We start from the raw sequence: 15,259 nt of genomic DNA, 5'->3' as shown, positions 1-15,259 counted from the left end.
TTTAGCAAATACTTTAGAGTGAAGACTTTCAACAATTTTTCCTAAGTCACTCTGATGGAGGCAGTCTTGGTGTGGAGTTTTTTAAATTTAGGAATTGATAGTTATTGCCCAGATGGGACCTTTCCTGGGGCTGCAGCACCTAACAAAGGTGCCTTTCTACAAAGAGCCATTATTTCTGTTCCCTGCCAGTTACGCAGAAGTTACTAGACACTAGGGAGTCATGATAAAAGTATCTCACTTAATTGTCTTTGGGGTAATGTATCTTCTGAAGATTTATTATTTCTACATTATAATGGATAACATACCCTATTTCTAATAAACTGGATAAGAAAGTCTGTACATAAAAATAACTTGGTTGATATATTTAATTTTAAGAAAATTCTTTAAATATTCATGATCGGATTGCTGGAGCTTGAAGTTCTAAATTTCTCCAGTGTATGCAAATTAGACTTAATGCATAGAATGAGTATTTTTTCAGAGCCTAGTCTGTGAAAACTTGAGATACATGAGAAGCATAAAGAGTTTAAAACATAACACAAGCAAAAATATAGAACAACAACAACAATACCCAACAGGATAACAGCAAGCTTTTGTCTCCTTTGCGGAGGAGCACACCAGCCTGTGGAGGGCAGGGCAGGCAGGTGGGGGAGGCTCAGCTTCGAGCAGGGGGTGGCTGACCTGGCAGCAGCTTCCTCCGGGCCATGGCAGCTGCCCGATGGCTCTGGTATTCCACGAAGGCAAAGCCTCGGTTTTTGGTTTTATCTGCAGCACTTGGGTAGACAATGACGTCAACAACGCCTTCAGTTACCTTCTTCATCTCTGATAAGATTTCTTCCCTTTTTTTGGTTTTTGGAATTCCCCCAACAAATAATCGGCAGTTATCCACGCTGGCACAAACCCCTAAAAGACGCCCATTTCTGTGAAAAGAGCAGAGCTTTGATTGGTGAGAATCCATATGTGATGAAAGTTTAAAACAAGTTGAAGTGTAGTATGACCCTGTACCTGAAATGGCCTATAGACGTGGGGTGTTTGGTCTTGATAGTCATTAAACTATTTTTGGAAAGCAGTGGCTGCTTTTGAGAAATTGGGAAATCTGTCAGCATTTGCTCTATATTTTTAAACAAAAAGAAGTTATTTGAAACTGAGTAGCATCAGCTGTCTTTAGAGTAGACGTGGATTCGCCAGTTGTGAGTTCTCACTCCTCCCTAAAATATCCCCAGTGCTGAGGCCCTTATTCCTGCCCACAGTACAGGTGCCTGCCTGGCCCTGGAGGTATTTGAGTTTGCAACTCCTGATGCTCCCTTTCTTTTCCATCCAAATTGGGGAGCTACTCAGACACAATTGCTATTAAAAATAGTCCCTTATGCTTGAACAGATTTTTACATATTATCTTACTTGGCCCCTACAGGTTGCCTATAGGTAGGTAGAAGTGTTACTACTATTTTATACCTGAAGAACTTGAGGCTCCAAGAAATTAAGTGACTTGCTGGATTCTCAGTCTAGTTTCTGTTTCTTCCACTGAACAGTGTTGCTTAATAGCAAGTCGAAGTACACCTTCCTTGGCAGAGTGTAGATTGATTAAACTTTTCTGGGAAACATTTGGCAGAATGTACCAAAAGTCTCAAGTGTGCATAACCTTTGACCAAATAATGCCCCTTATGAAAATGACCTTAGGAAATAGATGAGTACCACATTTTGTGTGTAGGATATTCATCATTGTTATTTAAAAGAGTGTGCCTCCAAATGGGAAATAAGCAAAATATCCCAACATGCAGGGCTAGTTTAATGCATCTGAATTGAAATGTTACTGACTTGGGGCTTGATGTGTCCTCACTGTGTAGCAAAGTATATTTGTCACCCTCATTCTCGCCCACCAAATGCCAGTAGCTATCCATTAGGTCATTGAAAAATGACTCCTTACTTTTCTAGATGTTCCCTATTGTAAACAATTTGCTGCTGGCTGAGAATCACTAGTTAACAAAAGACAGGCATTCATAGTATTCTACACTATGTGCCACAGTCACTGAACACAGTATTGTAGAAGCATGTTTACTGGTTAAATAAAAGCAGTTCACAATATGCTGCTGGGTTAAAAAAAGCAACAAAATAAGTGTGTGAGGAGGCCATTTTGATTACAACTATATAGAAAATCTAGAAAGAAAGACTAGAAAAATTAATGTAGTGATTATCTTTGGGTAGTAGAGTTAGGGCGGAATGGTTTAACTTTTATTACTTTGTAGTTTTGTTGCTTTGTGTGTGTGTGTGTGTGTGTGTTACAAATTAGGCTGTGTGAGTTTTGTAATGACACAAAGTTATTAGAATTGGATAAAATTCCCTTCACAGAAACTACTTGTATGTTATGATATAAAATGCACGTCCAGATGAGTGGGAGACTGCTGGGTTTTTGGAACTTGTGGCTTTTGGATCTGTGGCAGGGATTCTGAGCAGGGTGGGGCTACTGTCCTGATTGCCTTCTATGCTTTCTGGAAGAACCAAAGACCATATCAGATCTGTGACAGGTCCATTTCCATCGTACTAGGAATGTGCTGGGTTTTTTTTTGGGGGGGGGGGAATGGGTGGGAGGGGAAGGGAAAGGCTGATAACATAATCTTTCATTTTAGAAACTTCACTTAATAAATGCTCTCTTCCTAGATATTATTTATTGAGACACTATTATTTTTGATAGTTAGGGGACGGTCAGGTGTCAGCTACCAGCAGGGGGAGCCCAGAGGCTCTATATCCTGTTTCTCAATCTGTGTGGTTAGGCACCTTTCCCAGAAGTGCTTGAAGAAGAAAAGCCATCTCTCAAAAGCAGAGGGTATGACTTTAATGTCTCCAGAAGCCAGGCATTTAGATGATGCTCAGTGAATATTTTATGATGAGGAGGATGCTCTGACAATTGTGGGTCTTTTCTGGATAAGAACCTTGTCTATAACCTGGTAAAAGCAAATCAAAGGCATTGTCTTCTCTACAAGAAAGGTTCTCAGGTGGGTCCCACTGATTGAAGGCAGAGTAGAAGCAGGTGAGGTTGGCTCTGGGGTGTCTATTCCGCTACTTCACATTCTGTTTACTCTATTCCTTCCCCTGGCAATTAATATCCAACCTGAACTTTGCAGTTTTGCCCCCAGCTTCATCTAAAGGCTTTCATATTTCTCCTCTTCCTTCTCTCCCTCCTCCTTCATCACCATCACCATCAGCAAACACTTACAAAACATCAGATATTGTCAGCTTTATGTGCATTATCTCATAACACTCCCATGATGTAGGTAGATTTTTATTTCTATGTAATAGACAAAGACAGACATTCAGAGAATACTATTCCTTATCAGTGACCATACTGGTCACTGATCGATCATACAGTAGTGGATTGGATTGATCATACAGTAGTTCCCCCTCATCTGTGGTTTTACTTTGCATGGTTTCAGTTACCCACAGTCAACCACAGTCTGAAAATATTAAATGGAAAATTCCAGAAAGCAATAGTTAATTAATTTTAGATTATGTGTCTCTCTGAATAGTGATAAAATCTCGTGCTGTGTCTCTTCACCCTGCTGAATGTGAACCATCCCTTTGTCTGGCGTACCCGCACTGTATATGTGACTTGCCTATAGGTCAGTTGATAGTGGTCTGGGTCAGAAAAACTGTTTTGTTAGTGGTGCTTGTGTTCAAGTAACCTGTGTTTTACTTAATGAACCCAAAGCCATTCACATAACTTTGATTATAGTATATTGTTATAATTGTTCAATTTTATTATTATTGCTGTTACTTTCTTACTGGCAAGTCACAATTTGTAAATTTAGTTATGTATGTATATGAAAAAATAGTGTATATAGGGTTTAGTACTGTCTGTGATTTCAGGCATCCACTGGGGGCCTTGGAATGTATTCTCCACAAATGACCGGGGTGTCTATTGTATTCATTATTTATACCCTGGCTGTTGACAGACCCCAGTGGGTAACTGTGTGTTAAGTAGATGCAGCATACCTTGCTGATTCCCTACATAGCCAGTTCTGCATCTACTCAGAAACCACTTTGAGAATAACCCTTACTGTTAGGATGTCCAGGTTCCATGAAATCTAACAAATGGGGCATCTTCTAATCCCTGAAACCACATAACTAATGTTAAATTTCTGTAACTCTTTCCAAAACACATTACTATCCAGGTGGTCCCCAACTTATCATGGTTCAGCTTACAATATTTTGACTTTACGATGGTGGACAAGCCATATTCATTCAGTAGAAACTGGCTGGGCTAAACTTTGTCATTCAGTAGATTAAATGCCTTTTTAACAAGTTATGATGGGTTTATTGGGACATAACTCCATCGCAAGTTGAAGAGCATCTGAATTTCATATGATGGATGCTCAGAAAACATAGGTTCTAATGTAAAACTGATGCTGAGTGAGGTCTAAGGGCATGCCCACAGGAAAGTACACTAGTGCAGAGTTCCTGATTCCTACTCCAGAGCCGCCTCCACACATCGGGCAGCTCTTTTGGAGGCATGGAGGCATGTGTTGGAGGAGAGCCTCCTTCATGTTTTCTCTCAGACTCTGTTCCAGAATCCAACCTTGGGACTGAATGGTGAGGCTATTAGTAGTTTTCAAATCCAATTAATCTTTTGGTGGCCAGTGAGTTCAAGAAAAATGACCAAATAGCTGATTGAATTGCATAATTATAAGGATAATACATGACTTTTTTTTGGTTTCTAGAAGGTGACAGGAAAATAATGGTAGGAAATTCTCTCTCTATATATTCATCAATTTTAGGATTCCATCAGTATTAAGGTACCTGTCTATTTCAGAAAGGAAAATATATGTGAAAAACTACATGTTAGGATTGATGATATATACTAATATAGAATACTACTATTGATAATTTATTGATCTATTACTGTGTTTCAAACACTGGGCTAAACATTTCAAAAAATCTCTATGGTAGCCCCACAATAAAACTTATGAAATAAGTATTATTATCTCTACTTTATAGGTGAAGAACGTGAGGCTCAGAGAGGTTAAGCTACTTGTTGGCATTCCCGTGAAGCCTGTCTGATGCCACAGCAGTGGCCCTTCAGCGGCTGCACAAAGCTTTCTTCCAGCTAGCCCAGGGCTTCCTTTGACAAAGATTTATGTCAGTGCCCTCTGCAAGTGAGGGTTTTAGAACATTAGAGTTCATGAAGTAGTCCTATGACCAGTTTATGAAAACCAGTTGTTGATTGCACGGGGTCACTTATGTCCTGGAACCCTCCACAGACCCATGGTTTGAAACGTTCTCTGTTTGGCTGACCTCCACACCTGTATTCCCGCCTCGACCACTCTTCTGACTCTGGTTTCAGGCGATCACCTCTTCACCGTTTCCCCCAGGATGTGCCCTGTGCATTTCAAATGTAAACGCACCAAACAGAGCTCTTCCTGTTTCCAGCTGTTCTCCAGTTTCTTCCATCTCCATGACACTGTCACGCCAGCAGACACTAGGACCAACATCCTAGGTCTCCTCCCTGAATCCTGAATCACTCACACTCCTAACCCCATATTAGCCAGTCTGATCTATCCAAACTCCCGGTGTATCCCAGACCTGATCCTTCGCACCACTTCATTACTAACCACGCCCCCAACCGCACCCTCTTGCAGCCACCGGGAATGTCTTGTTGAGATCAACACCACTGCGGCCGCCCTCTCACTGTCTTCCCTCTTTGTTTCTAAAACAGCCAGAGTAATGTATTAAAAAGCATAAAGCTCATTAAAACCCTTCTGTGAGTTCCTCTTTTCATTAAAACATAATCCACATTCTCGAACACAGACTAGAAGGGTCTCCCACTGTACTGATGCCACCCTCCTCTCCACTCGGTTCTACCGCCTCGGCTTTCCTGCTGCTGTCCTCGAACACACCAGCCGTGCTCTCAGTTCGGAATCTCTGCACTGGCTCTGCCTTCTCCAGACTAACCTTTCTCCAGGTGTGACTGTCGTGGCTGGTTTTCTTAATTCAAGCCTCAGGTGAAATTGTACTTTTCCGGGGAATATTTTCTCATATACACTGAGTTAGAGAATCCACGTCCTGCCACAACTTTATCCCATTTCCTGGTATTATTTTTTCATACTCTTATAAATAATCTTATACACCTATTTTCCCACTTTGAGGATAGGGAAGTATATACCTTGATATATTTCTAATATTTTAAGCTATGCCCAGTGCATATTTATGAAATGAATACATTATAAATTTTGTTTCTTTAAACATTTCACAGAACTTAGTTTGGCACCTAATACCATGTTGGTATTAAACAAATATTTCATTAAACTGATTTTTCCCAAGGAAAAGAACTAACCTTTTTTTTATTTCTGGCTTTGTTATCTTTACATATACTGTATTAGATAAACATGATAGAAGAACAGATACAGGTGCATTGTCTGATTCACTTTTGTCTAGAAAAGGTGGACCTTACCTGATTTCATAATTATTAAGTTGCTTGATTGCATTCTTGGCTTCCTGTTTATTTGAGAATGTTACAAAGGCATACCCTCTATTGTTGCCATTGAAATCCATCATCATTCTCATTTCATAAATTTTACCAAACTGTAAGGGATAGAAAAAGAGAAGTTCACATTTCTGCATTTGTACTTCCTAATGAACACACACACACACACACACACACACAGTTTTCTGGAGTCTGTCACTGCCATCTTCGGCATGTGCATCCCCGCTGAAATGGTCTGCATGTTTTCATGCTGGGTTCAGGCCCATTATCTGACTCATGGGCAAAGTCAAGTTAAAAAGTTTTTTGTATAAATGGCATTTCAGCCTAAGTTAACAGAATATGGTTTTGACAGAGCAAGGCAAATGCCCTTTCAGCACAAAACTATCTGGGGATTTATACAATGTCCTGGGGACCTGAAAACACATTTGTCATCAGGAGAACAATTTCTTGATAGATTTGTCCTTTTCCTTTCCATGGATCTCTGAAGTAGCCTTAATTTTATCTTTACTTGGTAATACTCTGGTATTGAAGGAAAAACGAGGAACACTAATTTGGAACCTTGCTAAACCTTTTTAGCTGCCTTTTCCCCACCATGCCACCAGAGAGAATACAGAGGCTGTATTTCAGAGGATGGTCTGGAGAGCCCTGCTATTCTCACAATCTGTGGCTGAAGGTAAGCGCTCATCTTAATACAGTGGACCCAGGGCCAGCACCTCCACCATTGAAAGGTACTACTCACTAACCTGTACCTATAGCTACTCTGTTTACGTATATACTACTCCCTCCTGGTACTCCAAATGCTCCCCAGAAATAGACTCAGCAATTCATTATTGCTGGCTGCTACAACAAGGGAGACCTAAATGGATATGAGGAGCATATGCGGTAAGAAGAGGCATCATTAATTAAGCCTATGCTATTACCGCATTGGCTGGTTACCCCTCATCTCATCTCATCCCACCCCAGCTCATCCAAAGGTATTCAGTGAGGGAAACCAATTGTTTTCTGGGCTCATTAGGAAAGAGTTCAAGCATATTGCAGCGTTGTGTTTCAGGTGGCTCCTGGTGCTCATTTTCAGGTTCACTATAAGGTTCTTACAGGATTAAGTCCTCATAAATTGCCCACATGCCAAGTGGGATTGTGTGTATAAAATTAGGAGCAGTTCTGAATCTGAAGTTGAGTCACACTTGTGCACACACACATGCACAAATGATTCTGACATTTAGAAAAATAGCTAAAATCCCATTTTTGCTAAACTTTGGAAGAATGTGGTTTTTAAAATACCACATGGTAAATCATTGAAAACAACAGTTGATTTTATATTATGCCTTTAATTTGGGGTTTAGTAACAAAATATCATTAGGAATTAGAACTGAAGAATTTTATAACTTAATAATTATATAATTACTCTGAGAACCTTCATGATTATAGAATTAATTTTGTGGATACATTAGGATAGCCAAGAAATTCAAACTTGTAGAAAAACATTTCATTCCAGATGAATACGGGGGATAGACACATTTTGAGCTATGATGCATCTACCCCTTCTTTTTAGGTAAAAATGTTGCACACACATTAAAATGTCAAGTTGGAGCAATATCTCCTTCTAGACAGGTGGTTGTTGTATTACTGTGTACTGACAAACACATTCGGTTTGTGGTGAGAGGGTGTGCCAGTGGAGATGGGGGCTGAGAGGCAGATTTGAAAGTCATCAGCAAAGATGTCAGGAGCAGGCGAATGAGCAGAGACCATCACTAACAGGTGGGAAGGTGTTCACCGCTTAAGGAATAGCAACCAGAAGAGACACCATCAGTGACTGGGAAAAACAAGCAGGAAAGCAAAGTGAAGAGAGTACTACTTTTCCCTTGAAAGATAAGAAAATTTAAACTTGGACTCACCTTTTCACATAATGGTATAAGTTCATCCTCAAAAAGGTCTCGGGGAAGTTTTCCAATAAAAATTTCACAGCCCCTTTCTGGGGGTGCAGCATCCCAGCCAGGCGGGGGGCCACCGTATTTTCTTTGTCCATTTTCCTGCAAATCCAGGGTAGGTTGTATGAGGGAGAGAAGAAAACAAGAGATCTTTAGCTTAAATTTCTCAATTATTGTTCAGAATTATTTCACAGTCAGAAACATATTTATCATTGGCAAATAACAGTTGACTGGTCAGCAGGTAAAACACATAAAGTTCTCTTTTGTGTGGATTTGAATACTGTGTTCTATGCTGCAGTGACTTGCTTGAGATGAGCATGGGAAAACTTATAAAGTATTGAAAAACATAAGGGGTTATTTTTTTTCTGTTGTCATTCAAAATCACTGGAGCCTGATCGTTGAAGGATTTGACTGTAATTTGGACCCACTCTGAAGGCTGTGTGGTGTGGTGGGTAGTGTTCTGCAGCTGGCTTCTTGGCTCTGTGACTCTCAAGCTGTGGGTCCTTGGACAAATGACATCTCAGAACCTCAATTTTCTTATATGCAAAGTGAGGATAATATCAGCTTTTGATTAAAGGAGATAATGCATCAGATATGCATGGCATAGCTCTTAGCATGTGATATTTATTTATTAGTTATTCTCTTCTTGCCTCTCTGAATTTAGGTTGTTTCATATGCCAAGTAAGGCGACACAAAACCCTAAATAGAAACAATGGGAAGATTACCGTTGGAAGGAGTGGCTGGTTAACTTGGGGGGTAGCTAGTGGGGAACTTAAACCTATTTTCAAGCCTGACAAAATGGTGAGAGGTGTTTACTAGTATTGGATGTCTTGGTAGGTAATAACACTGTTCTCTGTCCAAAGAAAATTAGCTTCTATTTTTTTCTTTGTTCTAATAAATGCTTGGTTAATTTAATGTCATTATTTGAGGAGGAATAGTAGAGGTGCGCCTCTGCAATGCTAACTATATTTTTCTGGATGTTAAAGATCTTAAAGTAACTCAGGGGCCCCAAAGGGAGATGTAGGCCTGGTCCACCACTGTTGGTCTGCTGGGGCAATGTGAATCTACTTTCCACTTAGGCACCACCAGGGCTCTTGTCATTGTCCTTTTGTGATTTTTTTTTTGAAGAAAGGAAACTATAAGGGACCAAATATCAGTAAGTATTGCTAATTTCTACAATTAACACTTCAAGAAGTTCTATACTGTAAAATGATACATGCTGGGAAAAAAAAAAACCATAGTAATAATGTGTGAAGTAAAAAGAAAAATCCCCAAATATATCAGCCTACCCATCTGTAGAAGTAGTTACTGTTAAAAATTTCACTGCCTTTTCAAATACTTTTTATGTGTATTTAAAAAAGACATGTTAGTTATTTAAAACATTGTTTGTATAATAGTTGGTTAAAATAAAAGTAAAGCAGCTTCTAGCTGCATTGGTAAATTTTATACGTACTAACTTGAGTCTTTCTCAATTATTCTATGTGTTAGCACAAAGGCTTTTGGGATCACAGTATTTAAATGATGTCTGTGGTTGTGATCACTTTTTAATTCTAATGATAGATATTATGTTGCTTTAAATTAAAAAAAGTTAGATGAGTCTTCTCTCTTGCCTTGATTATTTTTTGCTTTAACTGACTGCATGTTTTTCATTTTACTAAATATTTAAATATCTGCCTCAAGATTTTTTGTATTTTTTCCTCCCCATATATTCTTGCAGGATTATCTAGTAGCACAAATTTATTATTACTGAGAAATCTAAGAAATAATCTTTCATATTTTTATTTTAAAAAGTTAAGAACCCAGTGAGCTATATCTCAACTAAGAATTCCCTGACAAGTATAAGTTACATACTTTCGGAGACATGTTAAAGATTTTATTTACTTACCTTCTAACAATTGCCTTCATAGCCCCTACTGCCACACACTGTCTAATAATCCTCAAACATCAACGTGGGTTATCGACTGCCACCATCCCAATTTACAAATGGCAGAAGCCCAGAGAGATTTAAATGTATAATTTGCTGAGTTGCCTGGTTGGGAGCTGAAGTCAGGCAGTCTGGTGTCAGCGTCCCTCAGCTACATTTTGTTGCCTTGTTATATGGAAGTCTAATCACATGTAACAGATCTACACATTTAAATACTTATCTATGAAAAAAAGTTTATCATGCCATTAGATGGCAAAGTCCCCGTTGCATTAAATCCTTTTTCAGTTTCCAATCATTTTATCATACAGTTTTTGGAGGAGGAGAACATCTCATATCTGTGTCACTTCCAGGGCCAAACCAGAGCCCGCCTCCGGGGCAGCTGGAACCATGTGGTTGATGGTGATCCCTCTGAGGCCATTTGTGTATGTTTTAAATGTCTAGAAACATACTATTTGGTGAATTATTGAGGGGAAAAAAGTTTAGAAAGAATTTGGTAGTATTTTTACCCTTCAGGTTGAAGAAAGCAAATTTTCATCCCAGAAAAGTGGCTATTCCAGAATTTCCGATTTGACAAGCTTTAGTTGATAGTTTGATAATAAGTAGGCAATGAGCATACTGACATTTTGAATTTTTTTCTTCAACTTTCTTTCTTGCTACAATTGCTAAAAATGTCACCCAAGTATTTTGTGCAAGCCATTCATGTGTATAGGAGAATTCTTCTGCTTCTGAGCCAAAATGATTGGTCAGGAAATCTTATTCATGGTCTTCTTGTGGTTTCTATAAACCCTTAAAATAAATTCTCCAAGAATATCTTTTGGGATCACGAAAGGTCTGACTGGTGCAGAGATGCCACAGAGTTCACCCAGTGGGGGGACTGGCTTCAAGAACCACCCACCAGGCCTGGAATGCACCCATGACGGAGAACCAGGCCAGTTTCAGACAGGCCCTGGGCATTAGTCATGGGGTCAGAATAGCTGTCCGTTACTGGGAAAGGACAGTTAGGAGCTAGATTGTTGGTATTTTAGGCACTATTTTTTATAGTTGTGTTTAAAATAAAGCCCAGTTATAACTGCTCTTTCCCCTCCTGGCTGAGGTCCTCCTCTTGGAATGCATTCCCCCCAGGAGCACAAATATATTAATAGTTCCGAGAGAAAGAATATAGGACTTTTTTCCATGAGCGAATGTTCATTCAACTCTGGGAATTTTTAGTTTCCCAATCAAAGACTTGGAAACCAGTCACACTCTCCAGTCACATGTGAAGAGGTGAAAATTTTCAACTATATAAGATCTAATTTTTAGATCTTCAATTAACTGAAGATAAATCCAGTAGCTGTACCATAAATATTGGAGTCCAAGCCTATTCAGTAACTGTTTACATGTGAATAGTATTTGGAAGTTTTTTTCTGTCACAGATATTTTAAACATTTCATGATAGAAACATAGCGTCTTTAAGGGACTGTGTATACCATCTTCTTGACTTTGAATAAAACCACACAACCTTTAACAAATGATTCTAAGCAATAAATGTTAGCATGAAAGTTGAACACACTGAGCTCATTTTAGCCACCTGGCATCTGAACTTTTTATACATCTAGGGAATCTGGGCAAAATAGCCTTCTCCTACAGGATTTTAAAAGGCCCCATACTTGCTTTTCCAGCTTCCCTTGCTCTGGGACAACCATAGTTATAATAAAGAAACATTGAGTTCTGGTGCAGAATTGTAATGGTGCAGACTTGAGATTTGAGCATTCTGTGATGGTGGATGCATTTTCATATCATTGCAGAGTTGTGATAGTTTTTGGGTTCATTCCTAAAAGCTTGCCCTTGAGTCTGGTCCTCCAAATCAAAAGTTTCTGTGAATCAATATTCTTTCAATAAACTCCTTTTCTATTTAATAAAAATCATTTTCTATTACATACACATACTAGTAACAACAGCAGCAAAAAAAAATCCTAAAATAACAGCTAGCCCTGATTAAGTTGGGCACTGTACTAAGTGCTTTACATGTATTAACACATTTGATCTTCTCAATAAAACTATGTGGATGATACTACATATTTTCAATTTGTGGATGAGGACTCCAAGGCACAGAATGTGTCCAGATTCACACAGACAGTAAGTGACAAAGACAGTCTTTTGAATCCTGAACTCATGCTTGTAGTCATGACATTATTCTTCCTTGTTTTTATTGGGTTGTCCAAAAAGTTTTAGTTTTTCCATATGATGGCTCTAGTAGTGCTTGGTTGTCTTTAACTTCATTTGAAACAATTTTGTTAGATTGTATTGTGACAGCTGTCATATCAGCATGCACTTAAATAAAACTTACCAAAATTGGCGAATTTTTGTGTATCAATTTTATATTGAAGATTGAAACAAATATGCAACATGTTTGGTATGTTTATTATTTCAAGAAAGGTAAAAATGCAACTGAAATGGAATAAAAGATTTGTGCAGTGTATGGAGAAGGTGCTGTGACTGATGGAACATATCAAAAGTGGTTTGCAAAATTTCTTGGTCCTATTGACATTTTGGCCAAATAATTCTTTGCTGTGGGGCTGTCTTATGCATTGGAAGATGTTCAGCAGCAGCCCTGGCCTGTACCCACTAGAAGCCAATAGTGGGAGACAGCTGACATACTCAAAATATCCAAATCAATAAAGTTACTGGTGAAAACAGAAAATGTGTCTTTTATTTTATGGAAAAAAACATAATGGACTTTTTGGCTAACCCAATATGCTCATTGTACAGATGAGGAAACTGAGTCCATAGAAATCATGTGAGTTGTCTGAAGTCACACTGGTTTAATTTATTGCAGACATACTAGAACAAAGGTCCTGTGATTCTTGATCTGGTAAACTGCATGCCATGTATACTGTTCAAAAGTTATGATGACTTTTCACGCTTACCAGCCTTGTAATTCTGCATGTTGTGTTACATCTACTTTCTTGTTCTACTTCACCAAGCGTGGAGACCAGATGGTTTGTTGTCTCCCATGAATGAGCCCATTCATAAACTGGAAGGACATTCTGCCTGTTTTTAATTTTATAATTAGTAATTTCAATTCCTTTATTGGCTCTTTGAAAATTTTACATTCTAAATCTGTAATCATCTTTGTGGTTCTCTTTGGTTCTTTGTTTTTTTCTTGCCAAGAGAAAAGAACTTGTGCATATTCCCTTCCTAAACTGCTTTCAGATGCTCTCCTATCCATTTTCCAATGGCTATGTACTTATTTCAGCTCCTGTTCACTCAGGTGCTGGACAATATACCCAGACTAGGTGGCACTTCTAGTCTTCATTAGTATGCCAGTCACAAGGGCCATACCTGGAACAGTGGGTCTGTGGGAAACTCCCGTGGACTCTTGTCACACTTGAGGCTGATGCATTAGGAATGTCTCTCTGGATTGTGTCTATTGCAGTTCATGGATTAGGAGTGTGTTTTCCCATTGTTGATTTGGAACGGTGAATAATAATCTTTATTAGACATTATTTTTATGGCTTTCCACCTGCATAGCACGTACATATCTCATCATTGGATAGGGTTCAAAGCAAATCTGAGGGACCTTAAATAAGATGTCCCTAAAGGGTTCTTAGATGTGATTTTTCCCTTGGCTCTGCTTATGCCATTGTTGTTGGTCTGAGTACAATAGACAGGACTCTGGGGAATATTCACTTGGTTGATTTTCTGTGAAAGATAATGATCTGTTTTGTGTGTTTAGTGTGTTCACTTTCACATCCTGTTGAGATTACTGGCTTCATGTTGGTAAATCTACTTTAGACTGGGACTTTTTAGAAAGCAGAATTTATTTAATTTATATACTTTGGAAGCTGGCATTATTAGCTTTTTTTTTTTACAGTATTTGCAAGGCATGTGCAATATGGATGCCAGGTATTATTTTTCTAAAAATAGAGCAATAGCAATTGCAATAAAATGGGGTGGTGCAGTTTGTAGAAATGTGGAGCCACAGTTAGAAACCAAGCCAGGGCATAGACATAACACACAAACAGAAATTTAGCTTTGTCACCATATAGCTTAGCATTTCTCAAAATGCAGTGTGTGAGATGACATTAGGTTGTTTATAGGCCAATGTTTTGTTTTAGGAGTTATATGTTTGTTTTATTGCATATTGGAAAATTATAATTATCACATAAAACCTGTGGCTTTTTCATTTACATAAGTGAGAAAAAGTTTACTTTTAAAATCAACCTGAATGGAAATAGTGAAGTTAATGAATTCTAAATAAATAATATTTTTGGAGGTATTTATGGCAAAATGCACAAAGAAAAATGCAAATGGCTTTGGGTCCTTGGCAATTTATCTATTTATTTCACTTTCCCTAAAGCCCTTGCACTTGATCTTTAAAAATGTATGATAAGGTTCACCCATGGAAACAACTATTAGCAAATTATGAAACTATTAGCAACTATTAGCAAAATCCTGTTTCTCTATCATTTTGGAAGGCTGACAAAGGGCTATTGCCTAGGAAAATAGTCCTAATTTGATTTCAAATGATTAGTTGTCTTATGAAGGCAGAACTAACTTATCCAAGGAAGCATTTAATAATATCATCTTTAATATTTTCTCTTTACCTTTAAGGATTGTGTGTGTCAAACCACAGTTTAGAAATTCAGTATCTCAATATTTCATAAGCAAACAGGCTTTTAAACATAACTTCTATTTTATAAAGCTTTTGATAAATTTTTGGCCAATTATGGGAATATTAAATTCAAGAATATCCTCACATAGAATTAAAAGTCAGAAACCTTTTTTTTGTTTGTGTATGTGTGTTCCTACAAAAGAGAACAAGTAAAATGCCAACTCACTTCTAAGACCCTCTGTTCACATTTTGCAATCAAGTTCACATAATTATGGACTGCAAAGAATATGTTTACTTTTTTGATACCAGGATTTGCTGCATTCATGCTCACTTTTGGCTCT

The 15,259-nt window shown here is 38.3% G+C and overlaps 2 protein-coding genes across 7 annotated transcripts in view; one reads left to right on the top strand and one right to left on the bottom strand.

The window, feature by feature from the left end:
- PRKG1 (protein kinase cGMP-dependent 1) overlaps window positions 1-15,259 on the top strand; it is a 1,342,121-nt gene that overhangs the window by 1,429 nt on the left and 1,325,433 nt on the right. The gene's annotated exons all lie outside the window — the stretch shown is intronic.
- A1CF (APOBEC1 complementation factor) overlaps window positions 1-15,259 on the bottom strand; it is a 79,433-nt gene that overhangs the window by 25,533 nt on the left and 38,641 nt on the right. For all 6 annotated transcript variants that reach the window (XM_028513791.2, XM_036027556.1, XM_036027558.1 and 3 more), the window contains 3 exons: window positions 8,368-8,502; window positions 6,440-6,570; window positions 679-917 (listed from right to left, as the gene is read on the bottom strand). In XM_028513791.2, coding sequence (XP_028369592.1) covers window positions 679-917; window positions 6,440-6,570; window positions 8,368-8,502 — 505 coding nt within the window. The remainder of the gene's footprint in view (window positions 1-678; window positions 918-6,439; window positions 6,571-8,367; window positions 8,503-15,259) is intronic.

Source organism: Phyllostomus discolor, chromosome 5 (assembly GCF_004126475.2).
Source record: "Phyllostomus discolor isolate MPI-MPIP mPhyDis1 chromosome 5, mPhyDis1.pri.v3, whole genome shotgun sequence".
In the NCBI taxonomy this organism is placed as follows: Eukaryota; Metazoa; Chordata; class Mammalia; order Chiroptera; family Phyllostomidae; genus Phyllostomus; species Phyllostomus discolor.
The sequence above is the reverse complement of the archived record's forward strand: the minus strand, read 5'-3'. Positions and strand labels throughout refer to the sequence as shown.